Here is a 17,045-nt window from a genome sequence, read left to right as displayed (position 1 = left end):
TTCAAAGTATACAATAAAACTTTACCTAAAAACATGCAGGTTTTAGATTTTACAGCAAGTGGAAGGTCTGGGCCGCTAGTATAAGTGCCTAAAATTAGGACACTGGGCCGTTACGATAAATGTCCTAAAAATAGATTGGGCCTTACGAGGTTAAAGTAGCAATCTTGTATATTTTGTTCGCGATACGAGTCACCAGTGTTTGAGGTGCGAGGAGCGGGCGGGGAATGTGTTAAGCGCGCTGTGATTGGCCGTTTCAAGGACGGCGGGCAGTCGCGCCAGATGAAAAGGGACAGAAGTATGACTGTCCCTCTACTGACGCGTAAGTGGCCAATGTAAGTTGACCTATGCCGGCTCTGAATAAATTATAAATATGACTTATTTGTGGAATGTAATGCCGTCTGTTTTTAAATTTGAGCTTCTTGTTACCTTTCCACACTACAGGTGGTCATCTTTAAGGCATCAAAATACCCTTTTCCAATTTTTTAGTGCGAAAAACACGCGCTGCTTTCGGGTCTGTTACTTGGTCGATACTGATCGGGCACGGCGAGCGCCCGCGCTTATATCAGTGCAAATACTAGGAAGGCTGGCGACCGCGAGTCGTCTTGTAATGGATGTCTATAGGGGTTGGTCTGTGGTAGGCCTAAAAAGCGCTGGCTGGACGTCATGACAGCGGACATGGAAGAGAACAATCTCTCACCTCAGGATGCCGAAGACCGGGCAAAGTGGAAGGCTGAGCAGGAAAGCGGACCCTGGTGCTAGGCCGGGAAATTGCTAAGTTGAAGAAGTATTAAAAAAAATCAAAAATAAATATCCGTAGAAAAAAAAGCTCTCATCCGGATTTGAACCCGGGACCTCTTGCCCCGTAGCGGGGTCACTATCTAGAAGGCTAAGAGATTGACAAAGCCTTATGTACCCGCGATTGCAGTGCCACCTATCTTTTCTTTTATATGTGCACTTCTGATACTTCAAGCTTTCGCTCCTTATCTCTATTCTCCATGATCGTGACACTGACAGTGACAATCAAACCAAACAAACACTTCATTTGAAGATTTCAACGGTTTTCCGTGTAATCCAAGTGAACTTTTACTTGTTTAATGATAAAAACTGTTTATTTACACAATGAACCCGCTTAACTATATTAGCGACGAAGAATTCCTGCCGTTCCTGCTAAGTTTGGAAGTGGAAAGCGACAGAAAGTCCTTCGAATGGATGTTCAACGATCCTGAGCTTTCTGGTGTTTTGCAGTGGCTTTATAACAGTTTGGATCACTCTAATGCTTTAACTGCCCGTGAAAAATACAGGTAAAGATCTACTCTCTTTGTATTATAGTCGTTACAATCGAGATCAGGTATATTTTTGTAGAAAAACATGTATTGTCTTGGAACGCTAGTGAAACTTATGAATTTTGACGGATTAATCTCTCTTGATGTATTGACAACAAAATTTAAATTATAACTAAGTGTGCGCAACATTTAATCATTACATATTTTTGCTGTTTATTTAGAGGTAACTTTAATTTGTCTGAAAAATAACACAAACTTCAGAAATGGGATCTTTTTAAGCTGCGTTTTCACTTAGTTTCCGAGCGAACATTCGTTTGCAGATGAAAACACCTGACTTCATTCATTTATCAGTGCACAAACAAACAAATGGTCACGCAGAACTGTACATAACACTAAGTGAAGATGCAGCTTCCAATCTCAGTCAACTAGGCGTTTGATTAAATATTTTTTAAGATGCACATGGGTCGAATGTGATAAAATAACATTATTACCCGTGTGTGTATCTTAAAAATGTGTATGTAATGCGAAAACTTAAGTGTTATATTTGATAAAATAGATCCAATGTCAAGGAAAACTGCGCAGCTATATCTTACAAAAATCAAATAATTTATTTTCAACCAGATATGCAGAAATCGAGCAGCATCTCCTTTCACCCGAAGACCTGGATAGCTACATATCCTCGCTGCAAGAGGAGTTCCCAGGTCTCTGCCTACCAGGAGACCAGGAGTTGCTGCAGGCGGCCAAGACGGATGTTCAGATGCAGAGTGAGCGGCTGAGGATGTTGGAGAGGCATGAAACAGTCGTTAAGGACCTTGTTAAGAAGAATGAGTGAGTTATTTTGTAATGTTAGTTAAATTATTTGTATACTAGCTTTTTCCCACGGGTTCGCTCGCGTTAGAAAGAGACAAAAAGTAGCCTATGTCACTCTCCATCCCTTCAACTATCTGCACCTAAAAAATCACGTCAATTCGTCGCTCCGTTTTGCCGTGAAAGATGGAGAAACAAACAGACGCACAGACTTTCCCATTTATAATATTAGTATGGATTTAAGGTGTAGGCAGTCAAACATAAACATTTTTGATTTGAAATACCTTTGTACTAAAATATTTGTGTTATTAAAACAGGATTATGTTTTTTAGGAATGTGGATGTATTTAAATTAAAATAAAAACATTTGAGTTATAGGCTTTGACTGTTTGAATGATGTCACATCACAATCTTATTTTGCATCATAAAAAAAAATTTTTTTTTGTCCAACTTCATACCTTTTTGTACTACATAGATGTAGTAGTTACGTTTATTAGGATGGGATCAAAATGTTATTTTTAATATCTAAAATATTTAAGGCTGATAGTCCACAATCATATGTTTATCATAGAAATATGATCATAGGCAACATGCAGTACTTTTTCTTCATGTTAGAGAGAAGGGAGGCATACAGACCTAAACAAGGTCTAAGTATGGTTCAAATAATATTTTATCTAATACCATACTATCCCCTGTCATCCTGTCAATCTTGTGCTGATCAAAAAATGTATTACCAACCTACAATGTACCACATTCAATTAAGAAAATATTTGATTGATTGATTGACTTGTTCTATGATTTCTTTATTATTCTTGTCTAAATTCTAAAACTTAATCTTACAGTTTAGCTAAAGAAGAGCTAAGCCGGGAGATCACCAAGCTCAACTCAGCGCAGCACCAGCTGGTTCAAGATGAGGCGTCGTCTGCGGAAGAATGCCTGTCTTTGGCCGGAGAACTTGAGACGCTCACTGACGGTGTAGTGGATGTCATCGCTGACACTCTCAGTTTATATAGCAGTGCTCACGGGGATAAGGTTAGTTTTAATTTTAGCTCTTTTCACTACCTTCTAATTATAATCAGATAGATAATGTTACTGGTTTGGTATCACTCACGTAAGATGTGGCAGCGTCAGTGGAAAATGCCTGTCTGTAGTCACAGTATAAGTACTATCGTACAGTATGGCCCGCTCCCCGCTGAAAGTGCCACCCACTCCCTCTCGGTAACCTCACACCGCCTGTCAAAAACGCGAACAGTCGACCTGACATATTTCACTCATACAAGCATAGTACGCATTCACCTACACGAGCTTATATTTGATCGCCAGTGTCCGAGGTGTGACATTGGCGAGATGAATTTAAAAATCTGTCTAAAATGAATTCAACCTGGTTTGAGAGCAGTCATGTCTGTAGGTGTCCCATAACAATAGTTTAGTACACAATATGATGATTTGCTCATCAACAGTACCCAATATCTGGTTTACCAGAATGGCATTTAGTCATCTGTCACCACCAAAATCCTCATCTTCTAACCCCCTTATAAACGTTCACTAAAGTTATCAAGCCGATAAAGTTTGTTTGTCCCTTTCCGACATATTGGTGTGATAGAAAGGGACAAACGAACTTTATCTCTTGGATAACTTTAGTGAACGTTTATGAATTAAGGGGGTAAATATATAAAAGAAGCAGTTTCTTCTTTTATATATTTACCTGAGACTGTAACGGAATGCCTAGTCTAAATATATAAAAGAAGAAACTGACTCTGACAGACTGACTGACATATCAATGCATAGCCGAAACCGCTGGTCCTAGAGATTCCAAATTTGGCACATAGGTTCCTTATAATGGGTAGATGAGGACTAAGAAAGGATTTTTCAAAATTGAGCTCAGGGGTTGAAATGGGGGTCCTGTTTGTATGGGAAAATAAGATTACTTTACGCGAGCGAAGCCGCGGGAAAAAGGTAGTTATAGTTTTACTTTCATAACTTTTTTTTTAATTTGCCTTTTTTTTTAGGAAATAGCAAAGAAGTTCCTCAGCTTCGGTCCATTCGAGTCGTACAAGCAAGCGCAGACACTATTCGCCTCTCACTTTGACCTGTACGTGTCCCGCAAGTTCAGTAAGAGACAGAATGATGCTGTTACTGATGGAGATCTGCGGTGTGCGTTGGTTGAGGCATCTGTTATGGGAGAGAGGTAACATATAGTACATAATTATTATAGTTTAGTAAATAGTTGATTAATTAATATTATACTTTTGTAAATTGTTACATAAATATAATTAACATCATAGTTCTCTACGTAATTGGAATCATGGTTTTAAAGTCTTCAGTTGATAGGTATAATCATAGATTAAATATAAGAAGATCATATATACCATCCCATACTAGGGTGTGCAAACCGGTTAACCGGTTAACCGAAAAACCGGTTAACCGAGACTTTTTGGCCTCTGTTAAAAACCGGTTTTTATAATCTCTAACCGGTTAATAACCGAAACCGTATTTATTTCTCAAAATTTGGAAAATTTGCCATAAAAAGGTTCAAAAATACGTAATTATTTAATGATTTGTATTAATCAAGTTTATTTATTACTTTTCATTGACAACATTATTATCTGTAATGATTTTATTTTAAAAAATAGCCCCGAGTCTACTGAATTATACATTTTATACAATACAGTAGAGTCCGGTTAGTTTATTACGACGACTCCGCATAGACCTAACGTCCAACCTCTTACAACGACATAAGCACAGGTATTTATTTGGTTTTCGTATGTGATAGTATGAAAGTACATCCGTTTATTACGACTCCGATTTTAACAACCAGCCGCTTTTTACGACACATTTTATACAGAATCCGTCCGTCAAGTCCGGTTGCAACGACGAGCGACAAAGTTTTTAGTTTTACTAGTAAATTGAGGAAAAAAAGCTACTTCCACATGCCTACAACAAGTAGCAAGATTACATTGTGGCCATGTAACTTTTAGGAGTTTTGCTTTTAAAATTTTAACATTTTGTTCGCCTCGGGTCTAATCTTATTAGCTAAATAGAACCCAGTTTGTATTTTTCGATTGCGTATAAACTAGCTTTACTTACAAATGATGAGCAAGCACACATACTAAAAATAACTTTTTCTAACTAATCTAGTCACAATAAAATAAGGTATTAATACTTTGATAATAATACCCTGTAAATAAACCTATTGATTGAAATGTTTTAGTAATAGAGATGAGAATATTATTTTTAATTAAAAGAAATGAAATTCGTTTTGTACGACACGCGACATCCGGTTAGTACGACGTAATATCAGCTGTCCCTTGAGCGTCGTTGTAACCGGAGTCTACCGTATATTTCAAACTATATTTTTTAAAAGAAAGGTAAAATGGAGATCTTGGTTTTCTTACATCAATAGGCTACTAGACTCGTATCGAATTTAGCACATCAAGTTATTGTTTTCTGTAGTATTTGACTCAAGAAATCAATATTTATAACTTGCGGGCATTAAAAGTGCGTGATGACTGCGTATTTTTAATTAAAGATGTGTGTATGTTTTTTTTTAATTATGGACTCCGAAAACGGTGTTGGCCAATGGAGTGACGTCACATAATTCAGATCAACTATGGAAATTAGAGGTAGTAATCAGATCTCCACAGAAGCAACCTCTATTGTATTAAAATTCATAGTCGTTGACGCGTGTGACAATGTGATTTTTTTTTTCTGACGTCATGTCATAGATATTCTATAGATTAATATGGCTGATGTTGTTTTTGCCTGATCACGTAAAAGTAAACTTTAAATAATTTTTTTGCGGGTTTTTAAGTCGTAATAAAATATGGTACTATTTTTTTTCGTTTAATTAGACAGTAATTAATAATATAAGACATACTTTGAAAAAGGGTCAAGTAGCCTATTGCTTGTATTACTAGGGGCTCTGGGAGCTGTAGACCTTCGCCACATGCCTAGAAAACGCAAAACTGACGTCACATTCAAACCACACAAGCCTTTTTTTGCAATTTCCTCATTTTACAAAATTTCCAAAAACTGGATAAAAATGATCTTCATCGTGCAAGTAATACCTGCTACGATATCATCAACATCAGAATTCTTAAAGGTAATGGTAATTGTTACGTAGTACGGCCATTTACTAAAAATCCTCAAAACCGGTTAATAACCGGTTAACCGGTTTTGAAGGAAAGTCTCGGTTATTAACCGGTTTTTTAAGTTAACCGGTTTTTGCAAACCCTATCCCATACATTTAAATGCGACCGCCTAAGAACTATAGATGGCGCCACAAAAAATGCCTTGTTGCCATAGATTACTTGTAGATTGGCATTATAAATAAAAATAAAATAAAAATAAAATAAAATAAAAATAAAATAAAAATAAAATAAAAATAAAATAAAAATAAAATAAAAATAAAATAAAAATAAAATAAAAATAAAATAAAAATAAAATAAAAATAAAATAAAAATAAAATAAAATAAAATAAAAATAAAAATAAAAATAAAATAAAAATAAAATAAAATAAAAATAAAATAAAAATAAAAATAAAAATAAAATAAAAATAAAATAAAAATAAAATAAAAATAAAATAAAAATAAAATAAAAATAAAATAAAAATAAAAATAAAAATTATTTATTTTCAGATAACTATGATCCATATATTGTTAGTTAAAAAGAACACTAAAAAACTATATTAGTAAACTACTAACTAAAATTAAAATTAAATTAAAATTACAATTAAATTATTTTTGGGCGTGAGGCATGTAGGTCGGTATATCGGCGAAGAATATCCGAATCCCACCTCTCTGCTATCATTTTCAGAATACTATTTGATTATGAGTCACTTTCAACACTTAACGCTAACTACAAGTATAATCGAAAGCTAGGGGACATTTTTTTGTGGCGCCATCTTTGTGAGGTGTAGTGTATGCGCGTTCTTAAGCGGTCGCATTTAAATGTATGGGATGGTATGATCTCCTTATATTTAATCTATGGTATAATCAACCAGAAGCCAAGAACCGACTGTATTTTACACTATTATTGTAATTAAGAAAAAAAAACACATTTTGTAGAAATAAACTTCATATTTTAAAATTCATCATTCTTCTCATTCTTGTATTGTCTTGAACTTGTTTTCTTAGCTATTTGTCAGCAGCGGCTGGTCCATACAAGCCGATTCCCTCAGGCTTGCCTAAAATTTATCACTAGTAAACTACCTTAATATTAAGGTAGGTTAATTTTTGCTCAGTGGTGCCTACTTGCCTAGCAAAAATGTTCACCAGCCGCCACTGCTATTTACACCAGGGGCCTATTTCTCGAAAGGTACAAACAAGCCTTGTATTACAAGTGCGCGAACTGTCAAATCGTATGGGTTGTCATGGAAACACACTTGTATTGTAATACAAGGCTTGTACCTTTCGAAAAACGGGCCCCAGATTGAGCTATAAGTAGAGAATTTTTTATGATACGAATTGCATAGATATGCATTGAGCTAATGTTTTTTTTATAATTTTTTGCTTTATTATTTCAGATTAACCAACGCGGCGTTCGCGTACATAGACGCTAAGACGGAGCTAGCGGGCGAACAAGCGAAATTAGCCCTAGTCGCTAACTACCAAAACGTACACCCTAGTCGAATAGCGTAAGTATAAATAAATAAACAAATAAATATTATAGGACATTCTTACACAGACTGACTGAGTCGCACGGTAAGCTCGAGAAGGCTTGTGTTGTGGGTACTCAGACAACGATATATAGAATATATAAATACTTATATACATAGAAAACATCCATGACTCAGGAACAAATAAAAACAAGAAGATTTGAGGAGAGAAGTGTGGGAGGGCAGCCGGGACAGTAACCTGCAGCTCCAACTCCAGGGAATTGGGCTGAATGAACGCACCAGCGATCGACACCCCGCCTGTATCCGGCCAGGCGTCCCTACACTACATCTACTATCTACTATCCACAGGAACAAATATCTGTGCTCATCACACAAATAAATGCCCTTACTGGGGTTCGAACCCGGGACCGCGGCGCAGCAGGCAGGGTCACTACGCGCTAGGCCAGACCGGTCGTCGTATAGTAGCTTAGCAGTCTAATATCGTCACTACTTTTAAAAAATCTCGTATCTCACGCTGTTCCTTAAAGTTAAAACGCAGTAAGTCTATATGCATTCCATACATACTTACTACAATTTTCTTTTCATTGACAGACGCAGATACAAGTTTTCTTTAAAGTAGTGGCTTAGCGGTAAGAGCGTGCGACTTTCGATCCGGAGGTCGCGGGTTCGAACCTCGAACATCGAACTTATGTGCGAAATGTCATTTTATATTTGCCAGTCGCTTCTCGGTGAAGGAAAACATCGTGAGGAAACCGGACTAATTCCAATAAGGCCTAGTTACCCTTCGGGTTGGAAGGTCAGATCGCAGTCGCTTTCGTAAAACAAGTGCCTACGCCAAATTTTGGAATTTGTTGTCAGAGCGGACCCCAGGCTCCCATGAGCCGTGGCAAATGCCAGGATAACGCAAGGAGGATGATGACATATGTAATAACGTAGGTTTTAGTACGTTACGATACAAGTGCGGAAAGGATCAAATTCGAAACGATTGGCGATATATTACGATTAAATATACACGAGATACGAATTTCCTCTTCGCACGCGTATTAAATGATATTTTACGGTACCGATGGCCCTCTGAATTTTCGATCTGACAAGAAATTTAATTGCGAACTAGTGCGGGAAAACAACACCTTATGTACTTACCAAAGACATATATAACTCCGTATAGACAGATAAAGTCAAAGAAAAAAACGTACCTCAGTACCTGATACAGAAAAAGGTATGGTGGCCTAGATGGTATTACACCTCTGGGGTACGCTCAGCTAGATGGCGCTAATATTAATATTTGACATTTTAAAACATATCAAGCTAAGGATATGGGCCAAATTGTCAAAACAGGTTCAAAAGTTTTAAGCCTGTGTCAAGAGATGGCAGTCTATGCACTGTGATTATACACATTTACTTTGACAGTCACTCTATAATACTCGATCCTCTTTGGTACTTACTGAAGTAGTACATTTCGATACTAGTGCAAAAAAAGGACGACCGAAGGGAGTGTTTTAAATCGACACGAGTTAATGACGTTTTTCAGTACAGATGGACCGAAGTTTCGACCGGACAAGAAATCAAAGAGGATCGAGCATTATAGAGAGTTACTGTCGAAGTAAAATGTGTAATCACAGTGCATAGACTGCCATTTCTTGACACAGGCTTAAAACTTTTGAACCTTAGTTTTGACAATTTGGCCCATATTCTTAGCTGGATATGTGTTAAAATGTCAAATATTCTTCGCCATCTAGCTGAGCGTACCCCAAAGGTATAATGCCATCTAGGCCACGGTACCTTTTTCTTTCTGTGTCGGTACGTTTTTTTCTTAGACTTTATCTGTCTATACGGAGTTATATATGTCTTTGCAAGAAATGAACCACTTCTCGCACTAGTGCGTATAAAAAGCATCATCTGTACTGAAAAAATACTCGTAGTTTAAATATCTCTCTATGCCATATTATGACCATTTTATTCTTTTATTTCAGCCATTTATCGCTAGAAGAGCAAGCAGCCTTAGACCTGGAACAGGAAGAGCCTATCCTCGACCAACAAATACAAGATGCTGTGAAGGAGTTTGTCGAAGGACGCACCAGGTTGGCTGCTGAGACCACTGCAAGATCTGCTTTAGCTGTCAGAGAGTAAGTTATACCAAAAATATATATAACTCCATCTACATACATATAATCACGCCTGTATCCCATAAAGGGGTAGGCAGAACACATGAAACTACTAAAGCTTCAGTGCCACTCTTGGCAAATAAGGGGTTGAAAGAAAACGAAACTGTGACATTGCAGTGACAGGTTGCCAGCCTCTCGATTACGCCACAATTCACAATTCCATCTAGACAGATAAAGTCTAAGAAAAAAACGTACCTCAGTACCATCCAGAAAAAGGTACGGTGACCTAGATGGCGTTATACCTTTGGGGGACGCTCGGCTAGATGGCGCTAATATTTATATTTGACATTTTAACATATATCAAGATAACAATATGGGCCAAATTGTCAAAACTGAGGTTCAAAAGTTTTAAGCCTGTGTCAAGAGATGGCAGTTTATGCACTGTGATTACACATTTTACTTCGACAGTAACTCTCTATAATACTCGATCCTCTTTGGTTATTCAACCTCGGCCTTGTCATCACTTTACATCAAGTGCGACTAAGGTCAATCACTGGCCAGTTTATAATAAAAAAAAATTCTTTATACACATTTATTCATGTGAATGAGAGAAGTAATGGGAGAGGAAAACCGATGAAAATGTAGATGGACTGTGTGCAACTCTGTGTGTTTCACCTTTTCACTCAAGAAATGATATGAAATGAAAGCAAGTTAATGATGAGACGACGGGCAATAGAGAGGTATGGAAGACTACCTACGTCTTAGACCAACAGATACAAGACGCTGTGAAGGAATTTGTCGAAGGATGGCTGCTGAGAACACTGCAAGATCCGCTTTAAAGACTGTACACGATAAAATCCGGCCATGCATGATATGGAATATTTTTTTCCCGAATCCACATTTTGAAGTAATGTTTGTACTTTTATTAACCAGTATATCTTAAACTGTGTAATAATAGTAGCTATTCGTTGTAATGCATGAGTATGTGTGAGTTTTCGCCGAATACAGTCCATACACAGACCAAGCCCTATAGACATCCATTACAAGACGACTCGCGGTCGCCAGCCTTCCTAGTATTTGCACTGATATAAGCGCGGGCGCTCGCCGTGCCCGATCAGTATCGACCAAGTAACAGACCCGAAAGCAGCGCGTGTTTTTCGCACTAAAAAATTGGAAAAGGGTATTTTGATGCTTTAAAGATGTCCACCTGTAGTGTGAAATGGTGTGGAAAGGTAACAAGAAGCTCAAATTTAAAAACAGACGGTATTACATTCCACAAATAAGTCATATTTATAATTTATTCAGAGCCGGCATAGGTCAACTTACATTGGCCACTTACGCGTCAGTAGAGGGACAGTCATACTTCTGTCCCTTTTCATCTGGCGCGACTGCCCGCCGTCCTTGAAACGGCCAATCACAGCGCGCTTAACACATTCCCCGCCCGCTCCTCGCACCCCAAACACTGGTGACTCGTATCGCGAACAAAATATACAAGATTGCCACTCTATAGGAGGTTCTCTGTGAGTCCATAGTACAATTCATTTTTTGTCCAGCGTTTTTTGACACTCTTCACAGGCTTCCTATCCCACTTTTCACAATAGTAGTTATATTTTTAAAAGCCGTTTTACACGCATTAGAATGTCATCATACCAATAAAAAAAGGTTATTGTAACTCATTTCGACATTTGGGAGTCAGGAAGGCTTTCTACTCCAAGCACTGAAAGTTGTTTTTGTATGGGAAAGCCAAAAAGTGTCAAAAAGTCGAACTCAGCAAAGTTAGAACACCTCAGAACTTTCTTAATCTTATTACAATCAGAAAAATGTTTACTATTGTGGAATCAGTATATCATCAGGTATATTTTGGCTAATATAATTAAACATTAAAAAATCTTTTTAACAGGAAAGTTTTGTAAAGACTGCCAGAAGACAGTGGACAAAAAAATATTGGTACCATGAGATATACACTGCTAAAATTCATAGACCAACTAACGTTATGGTCTGTTTATATCTTTAATTTGTAGGTTGATATCCACAAATTATATGGAAACGGTCCTGCTTGAAAATTAACTTTCTATTAAAAGATTTGCCATATTACGTATGGCCGGATTTTATCGTGTACAGTCTTTAGCTGTCAGAGACTAATGTCATATACAGATGGTAAACATACAATAAGTCGGTACATGATACCCTGTTAAGCAAGCGCGGATCCAGCTTCGTGCCCGGGGGAGGGGGGGGGGGGTCGGGTCACGTGGTCTATTTGCATGGCCAGCCTAGGGCGCGCATGCTGTTAGGGCGTTGCAATTACCTTAAAACTAGTTGTAGCTATTTACAATTTATTTTGCGGATGTGCCATACTTATTTCACCCCCCATTTTAGGGAAGTGGGGGGGTTAGAAAGAGACCTAAAAGTAGCCTATGTCACTCTCCATCCCTTCAAATATCTCCAGTTAAAAAATCACGTCAATACGTCGTTCCGTTTTGCTGTGAAAGACGGACAAACAAACAGACACACACTTTCCCATTTATAATATTATACTTATATTAGTATGGATATCCCAAGAGGACCATGACCACTCTTTAGAGTACGGAACGTCAAGTATATTATAAATTAATTCTAACCGATATTATAACTCGTTTCCATAGTTTTATTCCGTGATTAACTATTGCTGAAACTTTATAACAGCGACATTTTTATTCAGTCTAAGATCAACCCCGACCTCGACTGTAGTAACCGTCAAAAAGTTTTATATTTTTGAAGTAATTTGATATTTTTCTGCACAGACGAATCCACTCCGACTTGAGCCATCTCCTCGACGTGTCGAACGCAGCCTTGTGCCTCGACCGCGCGCTATACTACTGCCTACGCGCGGCTTTGCGCGGCGCGCAGGAGTTCCTGCAGCTGACTAGCCAGCTCAAGGAGTACTACACTGCCGAGAGTGCCGCCGCCGCTGATAGGATCGTGAGTTTTTTAATTATTACATACATACATAAACTTACGTATTACCAAAAGGGGTAGGCAGAGCGCATGAAATTGCTTACGTTTTACTGCCATTTTTCGCAATGAAGGAGTTGAAAGATAACGAAATGTAATTTTTTTACTTCTGATTAGCAGAAACGTTTGCAATCGATGCCACTAGGCTTAGAATAAATTTAAAATCCAGAGGCCGTGAGTTCAAGTCTCACCCAAGGCAGACATTTTCCACTTTTAAATTTAAAATGTAAATTGTAAACATGTCTTATTTGAGCTGAAATTTTTTTTATCTTTCAACCACGTGCGGATCCAGGGGGGCCTCTGGGTCCTGGGCCTTTACTACGTGACCCCCCCCCCCCCCTTTAACCTTTTTTTTTTAATACTACGTCGGTGGCAAACAAGCGTACGGCGCGCCTGATGGAAAGCGGCCACCGTAACCTATGGACACCTGCATCACAAAGTGTGTCACATGCGCGTTGCAACCCCATTAGAAACTTGTACATCCCCTTTTGCTGTTAAATACACAAGCCTGTATCAAAATTATGCATTCCTATTGTTACAGAAATCAATGAACGAAATCTGTTACGAACAAGAGTTGTGTGAACGGCGTCTGGACTCATCGGACCAACTAGTCGACACACTTCACACCATTCTCGGCGTCAAGTCGAACGATGCGTTACTACTGTACAAAGGCTACTGTGATTTGAGAGCGGATATCGACACTTTAAAGGAAAATCTATATGAAGCGTATGAAAATAGAGAGCTGGCATGCACTGACTTGTAAGTATTAACTATTAGCTTTTGCCCGCGGCTTCGCTCGCGTTAGAAAGAGACAAAAAGTAGCCTATGTCACTCTCCATCCCTTCAACTATCTCCACTTAAAAAATCACGACCATTCATCGCTCCGTTTTGCCGTGAAAGGCGGACAAACAGACACACTCTTTCCCTTTTATAATATTAGTATTTTTTTCTTAATACTACGTCGGTGGCAAACAAGCATACGGCCCGCCTGATGTAAAGCGGTCACCGTAACCTATGGACGCCTGCAACTCAAACAGTGTCACATGCGCGTTGCCACCCCATTAGAAACTTGTACATTCCCTTTTGCTGTGTGTGTTTTGCTTAGTATGGATATTTATCTTGATAACATTTGCGTTTTTCAGCCAAAAATCCACCCTGCCCCTTCGTAGCTACATCTGGGACGGTTGCACCAAGCTACCTAACTGCTGGAACACATCTGTGGCCGCCATGACACACAACTTGAAGCAAGAGATGGAACAGGCTGAGAGAAAAGTGTCTGAAGCCGGCGGGAACTTCTCCTCAGTCAAGGTTAGCCTTATTTACAAAGATAAGACCAAGCGATTTAGTGTAAAGCCGTCACGCTCGTATTGGGCGTGTAGCTAGGGTTGTAAAAAAATAGTACATTACATCAGAGGCCGGGAAAATGAGGATTTCCGGCCAAGTGGGTATATACGGCCGAGCGAGCCTGCGAGCGAGGCCGGATAGGGATACGAGGCCGGGAATCCGTTTTCACGCCGAGGCATGTATAGTGCTTTTCTCAAACATACAATGAAATAAAATAAAAATGCTCTAAAGGACAATATTTCATAAAAAAAAGTTACTTTGCAGGCCTAGGCCTGAAAAATAATATGAAATCCCTTTACAGTCCTCTCGAGTTGTTGCGCCCAAAAAGCGATACTTCCCAGCCCATTTTAAGGAACGTAAAGACAATATTTCATTGCATGTTTGAGAAAAAGGTTTTTTTCTTGCTTAAAAAAAACCGTGAAAAAATCAGTTTTTTTTTCTGGAGTATGTTTTTTTCTAAAGTACGAAATCTGAAATTTTGCAAAGCAGTTAATACTTTTATACGGTTTTTTAGATTTAATGTTAACTATTAAACTAATTTAATCTAATAACTTTAATTACTGGTCTTATAAAAGTAACATTTTAAACATTTACGAAATCTGCAGTTGGTAGTTATTACTATTTACTGTTGGCAACACCACCGCATCGGGGATTCCCCAATAAACGTTTGTATACTGAATGTTAATCGAATTAAAATGAACTTTATTGTTATTGAAACACGTTACAACTCACGAAAAACCGTTATTGTCTGATTATTTGTTCATCTGAAAAAAAACTTATTTAGAAAAATGGTGCTCGGTTTTTTTTCATAATTCTAAAAAAAAAAAAAAAAACATTTGTTTTTTTTTTCTATTTTTAATTTTCTATTTGCAAGATGGCGTTACACCTTTGGTGTACGCTCGGCTAGATGACGCTAATATTAATATTTGACATTTTAATACATATCAAGCTAAGAATATGGGTCAAATTGTCAAAACTGAGGTTCAAAAGTTTTAAGCTTGTGTCGAGAGATGGCTGTCTATGCACTGAGATTACCTGATTACACATTTTACTTTGACAGTAACTTTCTATAATACTTGATCCTCTTTGCTTATACTTACTTAACTATCAGATCAACTACGATACACGCGCGAAAAGGAAATTCGTAACTCGTGTCGATTCAGAACACTTCGCCGCTCGTTTCGAACTTCCTCTTTTCCGCACTTGTGTCGTAATGTACTATAATCTGACCAAGTAAGCTTAAAAATACAATTGTTATTTTCAGAATGGAGACAAGCAGGGGCTTCGCAAGCTGTGGCAGTACTTCCTGACCGACCAGAATAAGTTAGCAGCGGCGATGCGAGCGGCGCAGACTAGGAGCTTCTGTTAGTACTTTAGTTATTTAAACATTTTAAGGTGTAAAAAGGAAAATCACACCTCAATACAGCCATTATCAGTTATTACAACTGCTGGCTAGCTTTACAAAATAAGAAATATATATAGTTTCAAAGTATTCGATAATAATCTTTATTGATCAACAGTGTCCATAAAATTTGATATTTGAAATTAAATCTGAAACTGAATACTTTGGCAAAATAAGAATTTTGTGCGCGCATAAACCTAAATATTTACTTACTCAACATTATTTTCGGTATATGACGTCAAATATTTCAAAAGGATAATCTGAGATTTAATATAACTTTGGACTGAGTAAGGTGTATTCGGGTAATGCCGTTAATTGGATAATTCCGAAATTTAAATGATAATCACCCGTGATTCTATAGTAATAAGGGTCCCTTTTCGAAATTTACCGACGGTGACGTTCGGAATTACCCGAGTAGTACACCTGACAACATAAGATGAAGACTGATTTAAAATAAGTAATATTTTATATAGTACATAAATGTAACGCATGTTTTTAGACCAGAAAATAATAAATCAAATTAAGTTTAACTGCAAAAGGATGTTGAACTGTTGAAGGTAAAAAAAGACATTTGATTTCGTAAATTACATTTAATTTAAACAACTATGTAACAGTATAAAGTTCTAAAATAAATACTAATTTTGATCACATATTGTTTTCATATTTACAAAATGGTATCTTAGACTAAAATGTACTTATGCTAAAACGAGGCAGTCAGACATATATCTAAAACTGGTAAAGAAATATGTTCATAGGTATATATTATCTAAAATGTAACAAAACTGTACTTTCACTTTCATTTATTTTTACAAAGTACTGTAAAATCACCTGGCAACCTTCAAATCAAGGGTGAACAGGCATCTTCTGGGCGAGCTCACTCCATCGTAGGCCACGTCTTTGCCTTTGGCTAGTCTGTAGCCAAGAGTAAGCCCATTTATAATAAATAAAAGAAAACCTTTGTGGATCTTAGTTTTTCTCGTATGTAAGTCAGGTTCTGTTAAATGATCTAAGGCTGAAAGTGTTTATAGCCACAGGAGTGGCAAATTTAAGCAGTAGGTATATTCTAGTTTCAAGTAGGTCTGAATATATTTGACATTGGTGCCATATGACCCAGATGTTCTAAATTGAAACCCGTATCGGTTATAACCAGGGCCCAGGGCCCGTAACTTTCATGCCGATGACATCAATTTGAAGTCACGTTGCATATAGGATGATTCAAATAGTTTTATTGTAATAATTAAACATTATTCATTAATCAATTTAATCATGTACAAATGACTCCAAAAGAAAGCTATTCATACGTGGAATAATTAATACCTACTTGATACGTGAAACGAAAAGGAAACAATTTGTTTTGTTTTAATGATTTATTGAAATATGGTAACAAAACTATTTAATAAAATGTATGCATGAAAAATAAACAAATAATTTAATTTACTTTTCACGTATCAAGTAAGTATTAATTATTTCACGTATGAGTAGATTAGTTTTGAAGTC

General features: G+C 37.3%; 1 protein-coding gene across 1 annotated transcript; it reads left to right on the top strand.

Moving 5' to 3' along the window:
• The first annotated feature begins 1,051 nt into the window (after nt 1–1,051).
• On the top strand, nt 1,052–16,198 carry LOC125234962. The gene is made up of 10 exons (XM_048141383.1): nt 1,052–1,301; nt 1,905–2,111; nt 2,932–3,121; nt 4,099–4,277; nt 7,614–7,724; nt 9,680–9,832; nt 12,592–12,769; nt 13,344–13,561; nt 13,945–14,110; nt 15,411–16,198. The coding sequence occupies exons 1-10, from the start codon at nt 1,120–1,122 to the stop codon at nt 15,513–15,515; spliced, it is 1,689 nt and encodes a 562-aa protein (XP_047997340.1). The 5' UTR covers nt 1,052–1,119; the 3' UTR covers nt 15,516–16,198.
• The last annotated feature ends 847 nt before the right edge of the window (nt 16,199–17,045 follow it).

This window comes from Leguminivora glycinivorella, chromosome 16 (genome assembly GCF_023078275.1).
Source record: "Leguminivora glycinivorella isolate SPB_JAAS2020 chromosome 16, LegGlyc_1.1, whole genome shotgun sequence".
Classification (NCBI taxonomy): Eukaryota; Metazoa; Arthropoda; class Insecta; order Lepidoptera; family Tortricidae; genus Leguminivora; species Leguminivora glycinivorella.
This window is presented reverse-complemented; position numbering and strand designations above follow the sequence as displayed.